The sequence below is a fragment of the Lampetra planeri genome, chromosome 27 (assembly GCF_965212315.1).
Source record: "Lampetra planeri chromosome 27, kcLamPlan1.2.h2, whole genome shotgun sequence".
Lineage (NCBI taxonomy): Eukaryota > Metazoa > Chordata > Hyperoartia > Petromyzontiformes > Petromyzontidae > Lampetra > Lampetra planeri.
Genome location: NC_136133.1, coordinates 5,060,904 through 5,086,253, shown reverse-complemented (window position 1 = coordinate 5,086,253; position 25,350 = coordinate 5,060,904). Strand labels below are relative to the sequence as shown.

At 46.2% G+C, this 25,350-nt stretch overlaps 1 protein-coding gene across 1 annotated transcript in view; it reads right to left on the bottom strand.

The window, feature by feature from the left end:
- The window catches only part of LOC144728062 (SH3 and multiple ankyrin repeat domains protein 2-like), a 370,189-nt gene that overhangs the window by 267,616 nt on the left and 77,223 nt on the right, over window positions 1-25,350 (bottom strand). Inside the window, exons 3-5 of the mRNA XM_078607344.1 lie at window positions 21,057-21,125; window positions 2,451-2,559; window positions 1,756-1,907 (exon numbers count right to left, since the gene is read on the bottom strand). Coding sequence (XP_078463470.1) covers window positions 1,756-1,907; window positions 2,451-2,559; window positions 21,057-21,125 — 330 coding nt within the window. The remainder of the gene's footprint in view (window positions 1-1,755; window positions 1,908-2,450; window positions 2,560-21,056; window positions 21,126-25,350) is intronic.

Below are 25,350 nucleotides of genomic sequence, written 5' to 3'. Positions count from 1 at the left end.
ATAAGAAAGTAATAGGACTTTTCAAATCGCAAAAAAACGCAGCCTTTGCCATTTGCTACTCGCATTATTTCAAATTGCGATTTCGACTTGAAATCGATTAATCGTTCGGCCCGAATCCAAAGGGCTCACCTACGCCTCCCCGCGCGTCCGTTTTCCCACACCAAAATTGACAAACCTCCTCCTCCCTCTCAGCAGCGGCGGCATCTTCATTTCCGCGCCGTTAGAGGCATCCGCGTCGCGGGCACCGCTCCCGCAAGGCTACGTGAAGCGCGGCGGGAAAAACGATCGCCCGCCGTCAGATCCGCTTCGCGGAATTGCTCGAAGGGACGCCGCCGGGAACTCCCGGGACACTTTCGCCGAGGTGTGCGGTCGGCGCTTAAGGGGGCTACCGGATTTCCGTTCGGATCAACCTGGCAACGTTTCTATAAGTTTGCTTTGGAACCAAGGAGGAACGCTCCTTCAAGCTCCGGTCCTCGTAGATCTTGCGCGGGCTCTCTCGCGAAGCCCTCTTCGGCGGCGGCGTTGGCTAGCGGAACTCGACGTCGCCACTTTAGCATTGCGTCGTTGCCTCGCCGAACCGACCGTCCGGGATGTCTGTGAAAAGAGCTCCGTAGCTCACGGGATTGCTGCCGCAGTCTAAATGAAGATCCTGATTCTGATGGGCATTTGGCTTCTGAACACAGTGACAGCCACCGCACGCGAGAACATCATAGCTGTTCTTTTGTGCGTACATAGAGTAGAACCCCTCTTGACGACTACCGCTGTCAACGATGAATCGCTTAATAACGGGCCTCCATAGAGCCCAATGTGTAGTGTATAGTGTAGTGTATAGTAGTGTAAAGTAGTGTATAGTGTCGTGTATAGTAGTGTAGAGTAGTGTATAGTGTAGTGTATAGTAGTGTAGAGTAGTGTATAGTGTAGTGTATAGTAGTGTAGAGTACCAAGAAGATGAATCCCTGCAGTCACGAAAGCTTTAAATCGAAATTTAGTGTAGAGTAGTGTCATCTATAGTGTAGTGTATAGTAGTGTATAATGTAGTATATAGTGTAGTGTATAGTAGTGTAGTGTACAGTAGTGTATAGTATAGTATATAGTGTAGTGTATAGTGTAGTGTATAGTAGTGTAGTGTATAGTGTAGTGTATCGTAATGTATAGTGTAGTATATAGTGTAGTGTATATCATTGTAGTGTATAGTGTAGTATATAGTGTAGTGTATAGAAGTGTAGTGTATAGTGTAGTGTATAGTGTAGTGTATAGTAGTGTCGTGTATAGTAGTGTAGAGTGTAGTATATAGTGTATAGTAGAGTAGTGTATAGTGTAGTGTAGTGTATAGTGTAGTGTATAGTAGTATAGTGCCTCCATAGAGCCCAATGTGTTCGCTTACCGACCATTGCCCTGTTAATGACGGGCTGTTGTAGGTACAGTAAATATTAGTAAATATGAATGCGTGTTTATTTTAACATGCGTTTATAAATGTTCTATCTTTATTCATATCCATTGTTTAAATATTAGAATGTACGTTTTTTTGGGTGAAAAAGGGCAACTTCCGATGCTATCAGAACGAACGAAGCCTTCAACGTGTCTTTCCCCACACTCGCCTAACGACTGAATCGCTGAACGACCGCTTTCGTGGAAACCCCAACTACCGCCGTCGAGAGGGCTTCGACCGCACGTCGGACCCCTCGGTTCGCGACCGTACGCGTCGCCAACCTTGCCGATCGGAGGGTGCGGGCATGGGCAGGGCGCGCGCCGTACCATGAGAGCGACGGGGTTGGTGGCCCTCGCCGCCTTGTGGAGGGCCGTGAGCCCGTCGCGTGCTCGGTAGTCCAGGTGGGCGCCGCCGGTCTTCAGGGTGCGGATCGCGTCCGAGCTGTTGCACAACTGCGCGGCGAGGGTGAGCGGAGACTCTGCCACGGCGGGGGGGCAACAGCGGTGGACGCGTCAACAACAACAACACAAATCTCGACGCGGCACTCGCGGAGCAGACGATGGATTTCGCGTGCGCGTGTGTTTGCACGGACGTTAGACTTCTTTCGCACCGTACGTAGCCAAGGGTGCTAATCGGAGGCACGGGGGGAAGAAGTTGAACATACATTAGAAGAAGGATTAAGGTGCGTTTGGCTGATATAAATTTCCACGCGATAAGCCGCTTTGTTTGGCTATTAATTGTGGCCGGGTCGCTTCTGAAAAAGAGCTATGTAGCTGAGTGGGCCCTTACCTGGTAAAATGAAAAAAATGTTCATGAGTGGTGATGACTTAGTGAGCCCTACGTCCAGTAGTTGACGATGGTCAAAGCTCGTGATGGCGATGACGAGAGTGTGCACCAATTGTAATGAATCGATGAATATCACCTGCCTGCATGACGCGTCGGAATTTTCCCACTTCATGTAGGGCAACAAGATCGCCCCTCGGAGAGCATTTCACCTCGCAAGACAACCGCCATCGCTTACCACCACTGTCAGGGTCGTGAAAGTTTGGGTCCAGTCCTCGGTCAACCATCTTCTTGATTTTCTCTATCGACAGGTGTTGTACGTAGCCCATGAACTTGCGAAGGTTCACCTGTCGAAACAAACGCGGCTGTATTGTTCGGACGCAAACTCTCATAGATATTTGGCAGCAAACAGAATCAGAATCTTTATTTAAACTGCAGGAGAAATCCGATGAGCTATGAAGCTCTTTTTGTTTATAGACGTCCAGTTGAGGGGGGAGGGGGGGGGGGCACGGGGGTCAGCGAGTTACAAACAACAAATAATACAAAAACACACGATAGGGAGTATACTCTTTAGTTCTTTCGTAAAGTCACGTAGGTGATAATAAAATAAAATAAATCACGACGTTTCGGGCATAACACAAGAGTCCGTCCTCAGGTGGGGACAACCACAGCGACAAAACAATCGCTAAAGTATGTCCACATATCTTCTTGGTTCTTTCGGTAAAGTCACGTAGAAGGGAAATAATAAAATAATAAAAATAAAACATTATAAAATAATTATCACGACGTTTCGGCCACAACGCAAGCAGCCGTCCTCAGGTGAAGAACAGACCCGTTCTACGTGACTTTACCGAAAGAACCAAGAAGATGAATCCCTGCAGTCACGAAAGCTTTAAATCGAAAAATATGTCCACATACTTTCGTCGTGATTTTTTATTTTATTTTATTTTCACCTACGTGACTTTACCGAAAGAACCAAAGAGTTTGGATCCTTGCAGTCACGAAAACTTCAACGATAGGGAGTGCAAAATAGAGAAACGGTGAAGCAAGTCACTAAAATAATTAAAATATGCAAGTACAAATTCTATAAGTGCATAACTTCCTGCCGATCTGTCAACAACGAACGCGAGATTTGCAGCAAAACAGTCCCAAACCCCGCCAAGACGACGCAGAGTTCCTCAATAAAATTGCACATTAAAGTTTAACTCTCGATACACGGGTAACCATCACAGTTACCAGTCACATTTGCAAACTGTGGTTGTATCCGGCACTAATGTTCTGCTTCAGGATGTAATTTTGCACTCCACGCTAGGTCTCCTGCATTGCACCTTTTGCCAACGACCTTAATCATTCATTTTGTCAGGGTTCTTATTAGAGTCTCCAATGGGTCCACGGCATCACAGCTTCAAGGCGACCCCAACCACTGACGGTGGGAGGCTAAAGATGGCACTGTGACCCGAGTATGTTCACTCCTAATCGTGGCCTGATTTCCCAGATGTCAGGACAGGAGGGTGGGTTTGGTGCCTCGTGGGCTCAGCACGTGGTGGTGGGAAGATTCTTAAGATGTACGGGCGAGAGAGGAGCTGAATTCCCCAAAATGCTCTGAAGTTAAACTCGTCTCCTTCGTGGTCCTGTTACGCACAATTCCCGTTATCCGCAGAGTTGGGGGAAATCCTGTGAATCATCTCATTATCCGCCGATCATTATTGTTGTTATCATCATCCTCACCATGATACCTCTTTTACCAGTGCCAAAATATAGTAGTAGGTTTTTACCCTTTTAAACTGGTACAAAACCGACACTTTTATACAAGGCATCATGTTTGCAATAACCACAACGCCAGTAGTCAAGTATCATTATCAGAGTTGCTTCTTTTTGTTAGCATTTTTGACTACTTTTGTTGTGGTTATTGCAAACATGATGCCTTGTATAAAGGTGTCGGTTTTGTACCAGTTTAAAAGGGTAAAAACCTACTACTATCATCATCATCAGCAGCAGCAGGAGCAGCAGCAAGAACACGGAAAATGAGAAAGAAAATAACCCTTTGGAGGAACCTTAAAACATTTTTGTTGTTCATGTTTAAAAGGGAGGTAAGTGGCAAAAATTCACCTCCGTTATTTCTGATTTGCTTCATTTTTTTTCACGTGAAAATTAAACCCCCCGAGGTGCGCGTGCACGCACACCTCCGAAAGGTGCGCGTGCCCCCGTGCGTTGCAATGTCATCGCCCACATTAGCGAAACACATTCCCACCCCCCCCGTCTCTTGCCAAGCAATGGTGAAGCAGTGTGCTGCACGACACCCTTCTTCCAAAACGACCCTTACAACCACGATCGGGGGATCCAATCGACAAATCTTTCTTTATTTTGCCTATTGACGGGCGTCGATCAAAGTCATCTTTTTACTTCAAATGAGCATTGGGGCAGTGCGCCACCCTCCAATTTACACAATCTGAGCCAGGGCTGTCAATTCCTCCACCTTGTTTCAGCTCACAATCAATTTAACGTCATCATTATTACCTGCAATATTTCCGTTTAACACGTAGGCTTTCGCGACCAATATCATCCATAATAGAGGTTTTTTGGGGTAAATCGCGTAATTATATAAATGTGTCGCCTGATTAAGCTAGTTGTAATTACTGGCGAAACTTCGTACTCAGATTGTAAATGCTGTGGCTTGGCTCTCCAACACACCGGTGGTGCTGTACTAGTGACGAATTTGCCACGTTCTGTTTACGTGACAACCCTTACTAGTTGGCCGTGTCGGGTGGTGGCGGGTTTTGACGACACGTTTATATATTTACGCGATCTAAATATATTTACGCGACCCAAACAAACCACCTCTATTACGTACAATATTTCCGCAAGTTATTGCCCGATGGCCGGCTAACCCGCCACTCACTCCATCAGGGCATATGGACACCTCTGCTCTGCACGGCTATGCGTGCATGTCGCCTTGGGGGTTGTGGTGTAATCCAGCGCTGTGGAGAGCGAGGGGTTGACGGGTCACAGACGTGTTGCCAAACTCCCTTCCCGTAGGCGTCAAGGAGGTGACATTTGACTTGAGCCGATCTCCCCGAGTGCCATCTCAGCGCACTGACCCCTTCCACCCTGCACAGAAGTCCTATCAATCAATAATCGGTCAAACAGCCGATATTGCCCACGTTAAAGTAGGCATCGTGCATAGAGCAACAGGAATTCATGAATAAACCAGTCATGCCCTCAGCGGCTAACACAGACTGACTAACACAGACTGTCCATTGCAACCTCGATGACATACCAAATTTCCAAGTCGGCCCTTTAGAAAGGATAAAATTAAACATTTCATAAAAAAGTAATGTTTGTAATAATGTGCCCCAATTGTTGTGCAATATAATAGCAGCCAAAACAATTTTAATGACAAGTTTCAAAAATGCATTAGAGAAAATGGCATAAAATGCCACGGCAAACTAATTATATCCTCTGAGTGGAAATGTTTTAACTCTCAACATATGAACAGAAGCTCACATTTATGCCTCTAAATCAATGAAATTATGACGAACATTGCAAGTGAAGAATAAAGCAAATGCACTACAATCAAATGTATCTTTCAATATTTTTTCTTTTTTGGTTTGTTACATATCTAATTCCTTGCAATCATGATTATCGTGCAATCTTTAGCATGAGTTGAGTTCAAGTATGCTCCCTCAAAACTAATATATCCAAGTGCCCACCGAAAGCAAGTATAATGTATCCTTTCTTTTGCATACATTTATATTTTCTTAACCATTTCCCTCCGCATGACGCTGTTGTTTTGTTCGAGTTTATGTATGACAAGTGACCGCCCTTCACTGTGTGTGCGGACCAGAGGGTCACTGCCAAGGTATCCGAGTTCTAGCTCTGCTATATATACTTCAGTGGGCTGGTCTCTAACACGAAGCGTTCTCCATGATAATAAACTCTGGCTATCGCCTGATGATGCGTGTTGAAATTACCGTCGAAACGTCGTACTCGAATTGTAAATGTTGTGGGGTTTAGTCTCCAACACACCGGTGCGCTGCGCTAGTGACGAATTGTTACGTTTTGTTAACGTGACAAACCTTACTAATCGGTTGTGTCGGGTGGTGGCGGGTTTAACAACACATTTTATATTTACATGATCTAACTCAAAACAGCCTCTTTTATGGATAACATTGGTCGCGAAAGCCTCCTACTAGTAAGGTGTGAAACCAACGAAGGGTTCTACAGCTCTGCCAGAGATCTGAGAGGGGTTTCTTTGTCTCGTGATGTGACGCCGATAGTACCAACAGGACGCAACAACAATTAAACTGGGGGGGGGGGGGGCGATATTTAACAACAACAACAACAACAGAAAAAACATCTTGAGATTATAGTGGCCAGAAGAGTGTGGTGGATCCAGTGAAAACAGTGACCTAATTGCGACAATTTAACAAAGAGGAAACAAAAAAAAACCCCACTTTTGTTGAACAAACATCCCGTCGATTAGCGCCCATTAATAAGAAAGAAGCGTTGTGCTGCCCTGTCCGTACAGGTGACTTGAAACATTAGTGGAAGGCGCAAGACAAATAAATGTAAATTATTATAACGCAGTTCCAGGAGAACGGAACTGAAGGCCACGTTTGAGTATCACAGCGAGATATAAAGAAACTTTTAATTTACCAATACAATTCCCCCTGACAGCCAATTACAATAAACAATATAGGGGGCGTCCATAAATTACGTCACGCGATTTTGGACGATTTTTGACACCCCCACTCCCCCTCGTCACACGGCGTCACAAAAAGTCAGACGCCCCCCTCAAATATGACGTCACAAAGCTCTGCCCCCCCCCCCCCCCCCCAAAACCATATTTCCATTTTGAAAATAAAACATGCTTCAAATCGCTTTAAACTATTGTCATTGTAGTGCGTATTTAATGTGGCGCTGCACTCTGATGTCGGAGTAAACATTTATTTAAAAGTCTATTTAATTAAGTAGAACGTGTTGTCTGTGTTTATTTAAAGTTGCGCATTTTGATCTGACGTCACATTTCTCAACCCCCCCCCCGCTCGTCACACATCGTCACAAATGTCTGACCCCCCCTCCCCCAGGTGCGTGACGTCATTTATAGACAGCCCCATAATTACACTCTTGCGCCCTCAGGCTGGTGAAAAACAGAAAAAAATGAAACATTTTGACATTCGCTCTCAGCTGAGTGGCGAAATTTCGCATTGTGCTTGACTTGAGTGGTTCCAGTGGGTTTTGATCGCTTGACGCGGACTTGGAAGGTTACGAGTTAATAACCCTGCCCGGGGATGCCTTAGTCCGTCATCCCCCTGGGGTTAGCAGACGCAATTATATTCTTCTCTTCCTTGCGGATGATGGCAGCAATATGTCCACAAGCTAAATGGTAAATGTCGAGGTCTGCTCGGCTTGACGAGAGGGCTTCAGGAGAGAGCGCTTGCGGGGTTTTTGCTACTCCTCCGTTGGTGGTTTGCTCTGCGCTCCATAGATTTGTGTCGCAAATACAATGAGTGCCGCTTTGCAAAAAGTCAGTGGTTGTCCTGTAATTAAATATAAAACTGTCCCCATTGTGAGGGCGTGGAATCTGTACCACACGCCTAAGGCTACAAGCAGAGACGCAGGCCCACATGCATTGCTCATTTGAGAGAAGGAACTTTTGCAGTGAGGTTACATAGTGAGTGTTAAAGTTGTAAGAAAATTAATGACGACACCAAGGTGACAGACACTGCATTGTCGGAATCACGGCGAGAGAAGTGAAGGTGACGAAGGTCGTTTTGAATCCGTGCATGTTTAACTTTAGCACGCATTGTATTATTTTATTGTATTGTTTATTCGTACAAAAAAATATTTTAAAAAAGGTGTCCAGGTGAGGTTGGAAACCCACGAGGGCTCATATGAAAACCACACACACACAAAAAACAACGTCTATAAAAAATCAATTGATCAATAAATATAAACGAAGCATACTAATTACAATTAAACACAATGTTTAACTCAGCGTAAAAAAAAATAAGCACGTTTGTTTTTGTGTGTGAGCAGAGCGCCGGGTGGCTAAAGCACAGCAAGTTGGCACAGTAGTGGTGCATCAACCAATCATCTCGGTCATCTCAGTCAGTCGACCCGTGGCACCTGGGTCTGCCCCGTGACCTCCTGCCAGCGGGCGTTCGACACTTCACGTGGCCTCAAGGTGCACATGGCCTGGCACAAGCGTCGTGGTGACGTCACCGCCACTTAGTGGCGAATGGCGGTTGTTGTTGTGTGTGAGTGTGTGTGTGAGAGTCAGGCTCCATGGAGGAGAATCCAGGGTAGTTTGGCTCATCAGGCTGACCCGTAGTCGATGCTTTAAGTTATCGAGGGGACGGTGATGATCTTTTGGCAATGTGCAGATATAAATTCCAGAGTAGGGAACCGCTGTGTCTGATGGAGAATTGAGTCTATGCATGGTGCGGCATGCGGAATTATTTCGTGACGCAGCTGAGCGACGGTCGAATGGCCCCTCCAAAGGGATGTGACTTCGAAGTCACCAAAAAAATCTTCTATTTAACGAATGTGGAACATTGGTATTTTCATCCCAGAATTCGGGTCAATTATCGCGGCGCCTTAACGTTGAAAGAAAAAAAAAGCCGGAATAAAATGAAGAAAAAAATCTACGTTAAAAAGATGTCAGCGCGGAAACATCGTGACAGAGGGATTAACGAGGGAGAAGCGCCAAGGTGGAATTATCGTAGCCAGCTCGCGAAGCTGCCTAAACATTATACCGTCCTGTTCGAGCTGACATTTTCCCAGAGTTTCAACTACTCAACGCACAAAGTCTCCCGGCAGCGTATTCCGGCGGTCGCCCGGAGCAGACGACGGAGCGTGTGAGGGACTCGATGCCCGATTCGCAAAAAAACGCACAAAGGAGGCACCTTCTTGGTTCTTTCGGTAAAGTCACGTAGAATGGAAATAATAAAATAAGAAAAATAAAACATAATAAACGAATTACTTTATTATGTTTTATTTTTATTATTTTATAAAAAAAATATTTTTTTTATTATGTTTTATTTTTATTATTTTATTATTTCCATTCTACGTGACTTTACCGAAAGAACCAAGAAGATGAATCCCTGCAGTCACGAAAGCTTTAAATCGAAAGGAGGCACCATTACAGCGATAGACTCCGCTGCTCCTGAAGTCAGCATCCGGCTCAACCGCCTGAGCGTCAAAAAATATATTTGTTGTTTCTCTACATCAACATTAGCCGATACGAATTAGAAGAAGAGGAAGAAGAAGCGGTAATACCCCGGTTAACGTCGGGAGGGATGCGTTCCTGAAAGGTGCAACGATGACGAATATCGAAAACGACGTCCATCGAAGCGATTGACAGGTGGAGAGGCGAAGGCTGAGAGGCGAAGGGACACGGTGAAAGGACGGGGCGACGACGATGCCGTCAGCAACGTTTAAGTGTGCGGGGGGGTTGAGGCGACGCAAATCGGGCAGTAGCGGTGTGTCGATCGTTATAAGGCGGCGAGTTCGCGAAACGACGGTAGGAGGCGCATATCGGGTTATTGCCGTTTCAAATGCGGCGGGTTTTTTTTCTCACACTCAAGTTTATTTTGTTTCGATCAATTTTAAAGTTGTTTTTTTAACCAACGTTAAAGCAAGCAGATTGCCCGGCCGAAGTCTCTCTTTCAGTCTCGACGGGCTTTCCGCTTCTCCTGGGTAAAGGTGATTGGGGACGCGCGCGCGCGCTGCACGGTGCTGGCCACGCGTTTGCGCGTGCGACCCACGAAACGCCCTCGTTTTAAACAACAGCCCTTCCCGTTGATCCGTAGCAGAGGGCGCTCGGCAAAAAAAAAAAAACCACGTGGCTCATTGAGGGCTGCCCGTTCCGTGTGACGTTCTTTGTCAGGCACCGTCGTCTCGTGTTCACGTGTTCACCGCAGTGCATTGTGGTTCTTTAATTTTTTAATTACCAGTTGCCGACCCCCCACACTGGCCGCCCAGGGTCTAGACTCGGGCTGAACGATTAATCGATTTAAAATCGAAATCGCAGACCTGTTATTCACCTGAAGACGGCTGCTTGCGTTTTGGCCGAAACGTCGTGAGAATTATTTTATTATGTTTTATTTTTATTATTTTATTATTTCCATTCTACGTGACTTTACCGAAAGAACCAAGAAGATCATATTACTTTATTATTGGAATTGTTTTATTTTGTATTATTATAGCTTTATTTATTTAACGTGACAATTGTTCTATGTTTGATTGTTCTATTTCAATTAAATGTTTTAGATAAATACATGTTGGAAGCAATTAATATATTTTAAGTTCTCATCCTTGCATTACAATATATAGAGCAGTTCATATTTTGATGGAATCATGTGGTAATGCTCCATCACATGTTTGTAATCTATTACACAGCGAATATTGAACTGAAGCTTGCCTTAAACAAATTTAATCGCAAATCAAATCGCAATATCTGTCAGAAAAATCGCAATTAGATATTTTCCCCAAATCGTTCAGCCCGAGTCTATACCCAGAGATGGAGCCGCTCCCACGGGGCCCTTCCTTGCTCCCTGTCGCTGAAACTAACTCCCCCCACTGCACGCAAAGCCATCATCTGTACTGATGTAATATGAGCGCGATATACTTAATCTATTTTACGTATTTGTTTTTTTCTGTTTTTGTATGTTCCTTTTATATGCTTTGCACTCCGATCGTTTTTTTTCTTGCAGTTGTTTGTTGTTGTAACTTTCTGACCCCGTGCTTCCTGCTGGACATCTGTGAAAAAGAGCTTAATACAGATTCTAATTCTGATCTTCACTGCAATCTGCTTCTGTTCCTCCCTGAAAACTCATCTCTTCTCCCCAGCCCACCCTCCTGCCACTCCATGCCAGGAACATGCGGTCAGGGGAGGCAGAGCCTCGCCTGTCATACTACAATGAAAATAGCTGTTACGAAAAAAAAATCATGATAAAATAAATATTAAGATATTTCCACTGATTTGTGTAATAAATGTCATTTCTGTATGATTCCAAAACATTTTATAGTCAAAACATGTCACCAATGTAATCATTGGTGTAATGTAATCATTGGTAACTAATGTAATCATTACATTGGTGGCATACAGAGAGATAGTAACAGGCACGCGCTTATTGCCCGCGCTCCATCCAGTGTCTGAGGGGTTGCGCAATCAGAGGGGAGGCTGAGCCCGTCGCTGCCTCACCTCTCGTCTCTCCCTGCGTTTGCAGCGAAGCTCCGCAAATTTGGCGATTTCGACTATACAAATTATTTGGAATCATACAGAAATTACATTTTTTAACACAGATCAGTGGAAAAAAATCTTCATTTAATTTGATTATTTTGTACGTTTAGTAAGAGCTATTTTGATTGGAGTATGGCAGGTGAGGCTCTGCCTCCCCTATCTCCGCTATCACTACCCCAACCCCTATCACTACCCCTACCACTACTCCAACCCCTATCACTACCCCAACCCCTATCACTACCCCAACCCCTATCACTACCCCTACCACTACTCCAACCCCTATCACTACCCCAACCCCTATCACTACCCCAACCCCTATCACTACCCCTACCACTACTCCAACCCCTATCACTACCCCAACCCCTATCACTACCCCAACCCCTATCACTACCCCTACCACTACTCCAACCCCTATCACTACCCCAACCCCTATCACTACCCCAACCCCTATCACTACCCCTACCACTACTCCAACCCCTATCACTACCCCAACCCCTATCACTACCCCAACCCCTATCACTACCCCTACCACTACTCCAACCCCTATCACTACCCCAACCCCTATCACTACCCCAACCCCTATCACTACCCCTACCACTACTCCAACCCCTATCACTACCCCAACCCCTATCACTACCCCAACCCCTATCACTACCCCTACCACTACTCCAACCCCTATCACTACCCCAACCCCTATCACTACCCCAACCCCTATCACTACCCCTACCACTACTCCAACCCCTATCACTACTCCAACCCCTATCACTACCCCAACCCCTATCACAACCCCAACCCCTATCACTACCCCTACCACTACTCCAACCCCTATCACTACCCCAACCCCTATCACTACCCCAACCCCTATCACTACCCCTACCACTACTCCAACCCCTATCACTACTCCAACCCCTATCACTACCCCAACCCCTATCACTACCCCAACCCCTATCACTACCCCTACCACTACTCCAACCCCTATCACTACCCCAACCCCTATCACTACCCCAACCCCTATCACTACCCCTACCACTACTCCAACCCCTATCACTACCCCAACCCCTATCACTACCCCAACCCCTATCACTACCCCTACCACTACTCCAACCCCTATCACTACCCCAACCCCTATCACTACCCCAACCCCTATCACTACCCCTACCACTACTCCAACCCCTATCACTACCCCAACCCCTATCACTACCCCTATTACTAACCCAAACCCTATCACTATCACTACCCCTATCACTATCACTACCCCTACCACTACTCCAACCCCTATCACTACCCCAACCCCTATCACTACCCCAACCCCTATCACTACCCCAACCCCTATCACTACCCCTACCACTACTCCAACCCCTATCACTACCCCAACCCCTATCACTACCCCAATCCCTATCACTACCCCAACCCCTATCACTACCCCTACCACTACTCCAACCCCTATCATTACCCCAAACCTCTATCACTACCCCAACCCCTTTCACCACCCCAACCCCTATCACTACCCCAACCCATATCACTACACCAACCCCTATCACCACCCAACCCTATCACTACCCCTTTCACTACCCCAACATCTATCACCACCCAAAACCCTATCACTACCCCAACCCCTATCACCACCCCAACCCCTATCACTACCTCTATCACTACCCCAACCCCTATCACCACCCAAACCCCTATTACTACCCCAGCCCCAATCAATACCCCGGCCCCTATCACTACCCAACCCCTATCACTACCCCTATTACTACCCCAACCCTTATCACTACCCCTTTCACTACCCCAACATCTATCACCACCCAAACCCCTATTACTACCCCAACCCCTATCACCACCCCAACCCCTACCACTACCCAACCCCTATCACTACCCCAACCCCTATCACCACCCCAACCACTATCACTACCCAAACCCCTATCACTACCCCAACCCCTATCACTACCCCGAGAGAGGGATTAACGAGGGAGAAGCGCCAAGGTGGAATTATCGTAGCCAGCTCGCGAAGCTGCCTAAACATTATACCGTCCTGTTCGAGCTGACATTTTCCCAGAGTTTCAACTACTCAACGCACAAAGTCTCCCGGCAGCGTATTCCGGCGGTCGCCCGGAGCAGACGACGGAGCGTGTGAGGGACTCGATGCCCGATTCGCAAAAAAACGCACAAAGGAGGCACCTTCTTGGTTCTTTCGGTAAAGTCACGTAGAATGGAAATAATAAAAGAATAAAAATAAAGCATAATAAACGAATTACTTTATTATGTTTTATTTTTATTATTTTATTAAAAAAATATTTTTTTTATTATGTTTTATTTTTATTATTTTATTATTTCCATTCTACGTGACTTTACCGAAAGAACCAAGAAGATGAATCCCTGCAGTCACGAAAGCTTTAAATCGAAAGGAGGCACCATTACAGCGATAGACTCCGCTGCTCCTGAAGTCAGCATCCGGCTCAACCGCCTGAGCGTCAAAAAATATATTTGTTGTTTCTCTACATCAACATTAGCCGATACGAATTAGAAGAAGAGGAAGAAGAAGCGGTAATACCCCGGTTAACGTCGGGAGGGATGCGTTCCTGAAAGGTGCAACGATGACGAATATCGAAAACGACGTCCATCGAAGCGATTGACAGGTGGAGAGGCGAAGGCTGAGAGGCGAAGGGACACGGTGAAAGGACGGGGCGACGACGATGCCGTCAGCAACGTTTAAGTGTGCGGGGTGGTTGAGGCGACGCAAATCGGGCAGTAGCGGTGTGTCGATCGTTATAAGGCGGCGAGTTCGCGAAACGACGGTAGGAGGCGCATATCGGGTTATTGCCGTTTCAAATGCGGCGGGTTTTTTTTCTCACACTCAAGTTTATTTTGTTTCGATCAATTTTAAAGTTGTTTTTTTAACCAACGTTAAAGCAAGCAGATTGCCCGGCCGAAGTCTCTCTTTCAGTCTCGACGGGCTTTCCGCTTCTCCTGGGTAAAGGTGATTGGGGACGCGCGCGCGCGCTGCACGGTGCTGGCCACGCGTTTGCGCGTGCGACCCACGAAACGCCCTCGTTTTAAACAACAGCCCTTCCCGTTGATCCGTAGCAGAGGGCGCTCGGCAAAAAAAAAAAAACCACGTGGCTCATTGAGGGCTGCCCGTTCCGTGTGACGTTCTTTGTTAGGCACCGTCGTCTCGTGTTCACGTGTTCACCGCAGTGCATTGTGGTTCTTTAATTTTTTAATTACCAGTTGCCGACCCTCCACACTGGCCGCCCAGGGTCTAGACTCGGGCTGAACGATTAATCGATTTAAAATCGAAATCGCAGACCTGTTATTCACCTGAAGACGGCTGCTTGCGTTTTGGCCGAAACGTCGTGAGAATTATTTTATTATGTTTTATTTTTATTATTTTATTATTTCCATTCTACGTGACTTTACCGAAAGAACCAAGAAGATCATATTACTTTATTATTGGAATTGTTTTATTTTGTATTATTATAGCTTTATTTATTTAACGTGACAATTGTTCTATGTTTGATTGTTCTATTTCAATTAAATGTTTTAAATAAATACATGTTGGAAGCAATTAATATATTTTAAGTTCTCATCCTTGCATTACAATATATAGAGCAGTTCATATTTTGATGGAATCATGTGGTAATGCTCCATCACATGTTTGTAATCTATTACACAGCGAATATTGAACTGAAGCTTGCCTTAAACAAATTTAATCGCAAATCAAATCGCAATATCTGTCAGAAAAATCGCAATTAGATATTTTCCCCAAATCGTTCAGCCCGAGTCTATACCCAGAGATGGAGCCGCTCCCACGGGGCCCTTCCTTGCTCCCTGTCGCTGAAACTAACTCCCCCCACTGCACGCAAAGCCATCATCTGTACTGATGTAATATGAGCGCGATATACTTAATCTATTTTACGTATTTGTTTTTTTCTGTTTTTGTATGTTCCTTTTATATGCTTTGCACTCCGATCGTTTTTTTTTCTTGCAGTTGTTTGTTGTTGTAACTTTCTGACCCCGTGCTTCCTGCTGGACATTTGTGAAAAAGAGCTTAATACAGATTCTAATTCTGATCTTCACTGCAATCTGCTTCTGTTCCTCCCTGAAAACTCATCTCTTCTCCCCAGCGCATCCTCCTGCCACTCCATGCCAGGAACATGCGGTCAGGGGAGGCAGAGCCTCGCCTGTCATACTACAATGAAAATAGCTGTTACGAAAAGAAAATCATGATAAAATAAATATTAAGATATTTCCACTGATTTGTGTAATAAATGTAATTTCTGTATGATTCCAAAACATTTTATAGTCCAAAACATGTCACCATTGTAATCATTGGTGTAATGTAATCATTGGTGTAATGTAATCATTGGTGTAATGTAATCATTGGTGTAATGTAATCATTGGTGTAATGTAATCATTGGTGTAATGTAATCATTGGTGTAATGTAATCATTGGTGTAATGTAATCATTGGTGTAATGTAATCATTGGTGTAATGTAATCATTGGTGTAATGTAATCATTGGTGTAATGTAATCATTGGTGTAATGTAATCATTGGTGTAATGTAATCATTGGTGTAATGTAATCATTGGTGTAATGTAATCATTGGTGTAATGTAATCATTGGTGTAATGTAATCATTGGTGTAATGTAATCATTGGTGTAATGTAATCATTGGTGTAATGTAATCATTGGTAACAGGCACGCGCTTGTTCCCCACGCGCTCCATCCAGTGCCCGAGGGGTTGCGCAATCAGAGGGGAGGCTGAGCCCGTCGCTGCCTCACCTCTCGTCTCTCCCTGGGTTTGCAGCGGAGCTCCGCAAATTTGGCGATTTCGACTATACAAATTATTTGGAATCATACAGAAATTACATTTTTAACACAGATCAGTGGAAAAAAATCTTCATTTAATTTGATTATTTTGTACGTTTAGTAAGAGCTATTTTGATTGGAGTATGGCAGGTGAGGCTCTGCCTCCCCTATCTCCGCTATCACTACCCCAACCCCTATCACTACCCCTACCACTACTCCAACCCCTATCACTACCCCAACCCCTATCACTACCCCAACCCCTATCACTACCCCTACCACTACTCCATCCCCTATCACTACCCCAACCCCTATCACTACCCCAACCCCTATCACTACCCCTACCACTACTCCAACCCCTATCACTACCCCAACCCCTATCACTACCCCAACCCCTATCACTACCCCTACCACTACTCCAACCCCTATCACTACCCCAACCCCTATCACTACCCCAACCCCTATCACTACCCCTACCACTACTCCAACCCCTATCACTACTCCAACCCCTATCACTACCCCAACCCCTATCACTACCCCAACCCCTATCACTACCCCTACCACTACTCCAACCCCTATCACTACCCCAACCCCTATCACTACCCCAACCCCTATCACTACCCCTACCACTACTCCAACCCCTATCACTACCCCAACCCCTATCACTACCCCAACCCCTATCACTACCCCTACCACTACTCCAACCCCTATCACTACCCCAACCCCTATCACTACCCCAACCCCTATCACTACCCCTACCACTACTCCAACCCCTATCACTACCCCAACCCCTATCACTACCCCAACCCCTATCACTACCCCTACCACTACTCCAACCCCTATCACTACCCCAACCCCTATCACTACCCCAACCCCTATCACTACCCCTACCACTACTCCAACCCCTATCACTACCCCAACCCCTATCACTACCCCAACCCCTATCACTACCCCTACCACTACTCCAACCCCTATCACTACCCCAACCCCTATCACTACCCCAACCCCTATCACTACCCCTACCACTACCCCAACCCCTATCACTACCCCTACCACTACTCCAACCCCTATCACTACCCCAACCCCTATCACTACCCCTATTACTACCCCAAACTCTATCACTACCCCAACCCCTATCACTACCCCTACCACTACTCCAACCCCTATCACTACCCCAACCCCTATCAATACCCCTATTACTACCCCAAACTCTATCACTACCCCAACCCCTATCACTATCACTACCCCTACCACTACTCCAACCCCTATCACTACCCCAACCCCTATCACTACCCCTATTACTAACCCAAACCCTATCACTATCACTACCCCAACCCCTATCACTACCCCTACCACTACTCCAACCCCTATCACTACCCCAACCCCTATCACTACCCCAACCACTACTCCAACCCCTATCACTACCCCAACCCCTATCACTACCCCAACCCCTATCACTACCCCAACCCCTATCACTACCCCTACCACTACTCCAACCCCTATCACTACCCCAACCCCTATCACTACCCCAACCCCTATCACTACCCCAACCCCTATCACTACCCCTACCACTACTCCAACCCCTATCATTACCCCAAACCTCTATCACTCCCCCAACCCCTTTCACCACCCCAACCCCTATCACTACCCCAACCCCTATCACTACACCAACCCCTATCACCACCCAACCCTATCACTACCCCTTTCACTACCCCAACATCTATCACCACCCAAAACCCTATCACTACCCCAACCCCTATCACCACCCCAACCCCTATCACTACCTCTATCACTACCCCAACCCCTATCACCACCCAAACCCCTATTACTACCCCAGCCCCAATCAATACCCCGGCCCCTATCACTACCCAAACCCCTATCACCACCCCAACCACTATCACTACCCAAACCCCTATCACTACCCCAACCCCTATCACTACCCCAACCCCTATCACTACCCCAACCCCTATTACTACCCCAGCCCCAATCAATACCCCAGCCCCTATCACTACCCAACCCCTATCACTACCCCTATTACTACCCCAACCCCTATCACTACCCCAACCCCTATCACCACCCACTAACCAAACTCCTCCTCAACCACTCCCACCTGTCCTCCTATCACCATAACCACACCTCCACTTTTAATAATAACAACCCCCACTCCTTATTTTAACCACTATCACCGCATGTACAATATTATCATTGTTGTAAATCGCCTTGGATTAAGGCGCTATATAAGTCTGCGTAAGATAAGCAGAAACAAAATATATTTTAGGGCCCCTATCCTCAAGCGGTGCCCTCCCCTCGCCACCACCGCCTCCACCGCCGCCCGTTTCAATTTACAAACCCCTCGTGAGATAACTAGAAGGGATATAGACGCGAGATAGCGATGCAGCGAGATGGGAGAAATGCGGACAAACGATATTGGTGTAATGAGAGGAGGGGAGAGAGAGATACACGGGTGAGATAGAGATGCGGTGAAAGGAAACAGGTGCAGACAAGGGTGACGCGATGTAGCGAGTTCGACGGAAGAGACCGAGAGGGTCAGGGTCAAACAATACGGAAGATGAGGCAGATGAATGATATTTTAATGTCTATCGGCTTTTTTTTTTTATAAATGTTTATAACGTCTTAATTTGGAGCTTTCGTGACTGCAGGAATTACTCTTCGGTTCTTTCGGTAAAGTCACGTATAAAGATAAAATAATAAATTAAATACTAGCATACGACGTTTCGATTGCAACACAAGCAATCGTCATCGGGTATAAATGAAATAGAAACACAAATCTAGTATACTTAGAAATGAAATGTAATACAACAGAGAGTCGGATAACATAACAGTCAACACCCTACCTGGTTGATTACGTTCTTCCTGAGAATGCTAAATTTGAGAGAGAGATAAAACACAGAACCAGAAACATATAGACAGACATACAAGCAGACAGATATCACAGAGATACATAGAGAGATAGAACAAACATACGATCTAAGTTTTGGTTGGCATTTTTGGTGTATCTCTAAATCTTGCTTAGTGAATCCACGGGGCCCCACCCCACGTCCCCCACTTACGCTGCTTAGGGCCCAGCACTTTAGCTTAGTTCGCTCCTTGCCTTGCGTGCCACCACTCTATCGACTTTCCCATGGGTGGTGGGGGGGGGGTTCTTTGGCGCGAGGCACCAACCTTGCCATAAATCCGCCAGGAGCTACGGCCCCCATGTATCCTTGCCCACGAGGAGATGATCTAGGGCGGCGTTCTTCACTCATTTTCACAGCGGGGAGGCCACTTTCGCACGACGATGAAACATCGTCAGCGTGAGGGCCGCCGCACATTTGAAACCATTGTTGGGGGTTTGACAGCAGCATGACGATGATGACGATGATGATGGTGGGTGGTGTTGTCACTCTTTGTGTGTTGTCGGAGGCGTCACACGTCAAGGGGGCCGCACTGAAGGCCACCAGGGGCCGCCAGTGGCCCATGGGCCTTGCAATAAAGAACACTGGTTTAGTGTGCAACGTAGTGTATAGTGTAGTGTTAAGTGTAGTGTATAGTGTAGTGTCAAGCGTAGTGTATAGTGTAGTGTAGTGTGGAGCGTATTGTATAGTGTATAATACAGTGCAGTGTTCTTCACTCATTTTCAGAGGAGTGCCACTTTCACCGATAAGACATCATCAGTGTGAGGGCCGCCACAGATTTGAAACCATTGTTGGGTTTGACAGCAGCACGACGAGGACGATGACGATCGGGGTGGTGTTGTCATTTTTGTGATTTTGTTGGGGGGCCGCAGTCAGGGGCCGCACTGAAGGCCACCAGGATGGCCACCAATGTCCCATGGGGCCTTGTGACGAAGTGCGCATTCGCCGCGCCACAAACCTCACTCCAAGCCTTGATCTTCCCGACAGACCTGTTCTTCACCTGAGGACGGCTGCTTGCGTTGTGGCCGAAACGTCGTGAGAATTGTATTATTTTATGATGTTTTATTTTTATTATTTTATTATTTCCCTTCTACGTGACTTTACCGAAATAACCAAGAAGATTGATCAAAGTGGTTTCGGATTGGCAGTTAAGTTATTTCCAAGTGGTGCACAATTAACAAGCAAAGAAACTTGGCACTTTTATTAACACTGCCCCAAAAATGACGGAATATACAGGAGTATTTGTTTCTAGATTTTAAGTTTTCGTGACTGCAAGGATCCATACTCTTTGGTTTTTTCGGTAAAGTCATGTAGGTGAAAAAAATAGAAAATAAATTTAAATGAAAATGTATTTGTTATTTGGATTGTTTGTTTGGTATCGTTTGTTGTTGCAGCGTTCTTACCCACCCCTGCCGGACATCTGTGAAAAAGAGTGTTGCCGCTCATCGGATTCCTCCACTTTCATTAAATATTGTGATTCTGATTCTGAATATGTGACGTTTTCGGTAATGGCCCTTTTTCAAAGCACATCCTAATAAAACACAACAAACAAATAAACATGCGCTTTGAGGAAGGGGCATTGCCAGAGGTGCCAATCTAAAAATACAGTTGAAATTTCTGTTCCGACCGAAACTAACATGTGCACGCGTGCGTGCGTTAAGTTAAACACAGATAGCAGACAGAAGTAGCTTCAGGGTAGCAACGTGGCTTGGAAGGTGGACACACATCCCATGCAGATCTAATTGGAAGGAAACATTGCTGAGCAACATCGCATGAATACATATATATCTTTTTTAGTACTCAACATTCTCATTGGCTATACGAGCAATCAGAGGAGGTCAAAAAGGTGAAAGTGCTCAACGTAAAATGAATGGTTACCTTCGTGTGGAGTTTCGAGAGTTGTCTTTCATCGATGTAGTTTCTGTACAGCCGTCTCTTGTAGCGGAACTGCAAGACACAGGGTTGCATGTTACACGGAATGTCCTGACGGTTGCATGTCATCACCCATATATGACGTGGGTAGCTGCAGCAGCAGCAGCGACGGAAGCGTGCATGGTTATGAACACTTCAACAACAAGTCTGTGTTTGACAACCAGATTACCCGTGGACAGGGCTCAGAGTTGACTCCACGTGGGTCCACCCATTTAAGGGTTGTTGTTGTTTTTTTCCTACCAAACGCGAACTTTCAACATCATCAACGCGGTGCCGGAATACCAAACTTGTCAAACCAAAACCCAGGACCCACATTGTTAACCCGCTGCGAGTGTTGAAGATTCAACGGAGGCAGAAGAAGCAGCAGCAGCAGCAACGACGGTTCAATTCGCCACACTTGCAGCTGCCACGCGGCTTTCAAACTCGGACGTGGATCTTTGCGATTGCTATTCAGCCAGCCGTAACGCAAGTGAAGGGCGGAGCGGAAGAAGGACATCTGGACCGCGGACACACGGCTGTCCTATTTCTAAAGCACAGCACTGCGCGAGTGGGAAAGGCGAGTGACGGGCGAGGTGGCGTGCCTGGCACGATGGGTCAGCATTGTTTCGGGCAGCATCATCATCAACTGTGATTGCCAATTCGTTGTGCTTAACTAAACCTGAATTGTAGGTATTGAGAGCGTTGCTTTTGACACTAAGCCAGTGATGTGATGATGCTATAGTTGGCCTGAACAAGGAGATATAAGGCAATTGCTCCTTGACTGCTACTGATTTGATTATTTAATGCGCCTTTTCTTTAAGGTACTTCGGGTCGAATTAATGTCATAAGCACAACAGCACTGCACGATGATCGAAGGTCGTGCGTCGTGACGTATGGGCACTGGGATGGTGCTGCTGTTGTAACGGATGGAACAGTGGGCATGCTGATCCAAAACTATGAACAGTTTTTTTTTCATTTTCTACCAGGTAAGGGCCCACTGAGCTATACAGCTCTTTTTCACAAGCCACGTGGCCACAAATGACAACTCTCACGAAGTGGCTTATCACGTGACTTTTATTTTTCAGCTGCCAAATACCTATAAACGCCTGATGTTGATTCTAAATGTGGAGGGGAAAAACCGGAGGACCCGTAGAAAAATCCACGCGACCATGGGGAGAAAGAGAGACACCGCAAACTCCAAACATACAGCGGGCGTCAGGGTCGGGATCGAACCCACGACCTCCTTCATAGCAGGCGATAAAGTTAACATCTCCTAGCCACCGTGATGATGATGATGAGAGAGAGAAACACCGCAAACTCCAAACATACAGAGGGCGTCAGTGCCCGGATCGAACCCCACGACCTCCTGCATAGCAGGTGATGGAGTTAACATATCCTAGCCACCGTGATGATGATAGAGAAAGAGAGAGAGAGAGACACCGCAAACTCCAAACATACAGCGGGCATCAGTGTCCGGATCGAACCCCACGACCTCCTGCATAGCAGGCGATGGAATTAACGTTTCAGAGCCACTGCTGCGCCGTGCAAACAAAAGAGGTCGCCGTCTCGTTGCGCCAAAGCGGCGGTTGAAACGGTGGCGCGTGTTCCTTAAAACCCCTCCTTCGCTCTCTGTCCACCCAGCGGCGTGCACGGCTTCAACGGGCGCTCGTTGGGCAGGTGACCGTGCGGTGGGTCAAAGTGTGTGGGCACTCCCGCACCTTTCGAGACGCTGCGCACAATCGTGGGGCGAGTACTCTTGCGGGCCGGTTTGTTTTTGCTTTCCGTCACAGTTCCTATGATCACTGTTTCATTGGTTTCATGGCTTTTTTTTGGTGATTTCGAAAAGTGTATTGGTTTAGCCATGTGTGTTTGTTGTAGTACAGAGTTAGACTGATGGCCTTAATCTAAGTTGTCTTGTGGTTGTTGTTGGTTGTTTGACTTGCATCCCACTGGGATTTTTGCACACAGCGTTGGTGTACGGTGTTTTTTTCTGCAATATATTGCCGTCTTTTCTTGGATTTTCTGTTTGCACTCAGTCACATATTCACTTTAAGATGTTTTTTTGTTCATGTTTTTGTTTTTTGTTTGTTGCGGTTGCACCCGATTCAAGAGCCGAATGGCTCACAGGGCTCTACCTAATAAATGAACTTGAACTTGCTTTCGAATTTCGGATAAAAACGTGGATCACGACGCCGGCACACGGCGGCCCACTCGTCTTTCGTAACGACGTCAGCGGGTATTTAACGGCCGCTGTGAAGCGGACGGGCGCGTGGTGTTTGGTTTATTTATTTTTTTCACGGTTAACACACAGAGAGCCACAGGAATAGCCAGGGGCGGGCCTGTCAGATTCAAATCGCGAACCTCGGCAACAATCGGTGAGAACCGCGCTGGGCCACTGCCTAAAAATCAGAGTGGATGCTTCGCGGACGAGGGCACCCCGCAGGCAAGCTAGTGGCACCCCCCGTGGGTGTTATGAAGAGATGGACGAGTTTCCACTGCGCGAATGGCATCCGCAAACACCGGGGAAGGAGTCAACTATTACTCAGCGTGCTTCCGAGCCAAGGAGGAGCAACTGCGTGACACGAGCTCCAATAACGTTTTTCCAAACGCTGGCTCAAACTCATATTCTTAGGTTTTTTCGGTAAAGTCACGTAGAATATGAATCCTTGCAGTCACGAAAGCTTCAAATCTAGAACTGGCTCAGACATTGCCCAGATTAAAAGGGGTATGCGCTGTCCACTTAGGAACCACGGCGGCTGTAAAGTCAAGGCTCGCAGACCCTGGGCGCAATTATAAGTGTCGGAGGAAATGGTTTTGTGGTAGTTTGAACATTTTCAGACTTTTTTTACACAAAACGACTGCGCTATATTCTCATCTTATTTCCACCGGACGTCCAAACGTGGAGCAGCAGCATAAGCTTCTTCGCCGGCAGAGAAGCTTTGCTGAGCAGTCAGCTCGACAGCTGTTTGTGCCACTGCTTTTGCACAATGTGTCATAATTATCACTTGAGCATGCAAAGAGGCTCCGCGCGTATTGCAGAATGATATAATGCCGCCTTTGATCCTTACAGTACGTTGCAAAGTTTACGGCAATTCACAATGCAATTCGTTGTCCGTTGGGAGCGGTAGTGTCGCAGTTAGCGCTACGCCACCCGGGTTCGATTCCCGCTCACGGCCAACAACCAGTGACGATTATCTGAACCGGTCCTGGGCCTCACCTAGATCGACTCAGCCTCAAAATGAGTACCTGGTGCAGTGTGTAAACTTCGCCACGAGGGAGACAAAGGCGGCCGGGCGTGGTGTTGGTCACCCACCCCCTCGTGTGCTGTGCCAGTCTTTCATAGGTGCCCGCTAACAGCACTTGCCCCAACAGTTTGTTACAGGCTATACGGGGGATCTTTGGTTTTGCTTCGTCTATCAATTTTGTTATTTAAAAAAATCTAGTAATTGACTTGTGGGAAAAATAACCTATCCTGAACCTCAATTGCACTATTTTCAGGAGGGTCCTGCATTGGTACACCTTGATCAATGCATTTTTATGGAGTTTATTGAGGAAACCAGTGCACCCAGAGAATATCCAATACACATAAGAGGAGATTACACCTTAAAAGTGTCAACGTGCAGCTCACATATTACTTCGATTATTTTGCTGCTGTAAACTTCCACATGATGAGCCACTTCGTTGAGCCCGCATTTGTGGCCAGGACGCTTTTGAAAGAGAAGCCGATAGCTCAGTGGGCTTCACCTGGTAAGATGAAAAATAGTTGAGTTTTATTTGTATATATATTTGTAAGTGATTTGTTTATCTTTCCTATATTTTGCACTGCTATCGTGTTTTTATTTGTACTGTTTGTTGTTGTAACGTTCTAACCTGCCTCTACTGGACAACTGTGAATAAGTATATAACCCGTAAAAACAAAGTTTTTCACTATAAATCCTTTATATAAGTTACGGCTAGAGTCATCTCGTCCTCTGGCTTGAGATGGCTGCCACCTATGGGTCAGATGATTGCATTGCACAATTAAGCAATTGGTAATTAAATAAAATATTTTGTCCTAAAAAGTGTAACATTTAGGAACAAATTTTTCACGAAAATTAATTGTCACGCACGACGAGTCTGTGTGGAAAATGTCAGCTCGATTGGATCACGGGAAGTGGGTTAAAAAACGACCGAAAGATTTGCACGGTCCTAAGCAAGCGAACTTAATATAGAGGATTTAAAAAGAGCTTCATAGCTCATCGGATTCCGCCAGTTTCTATAA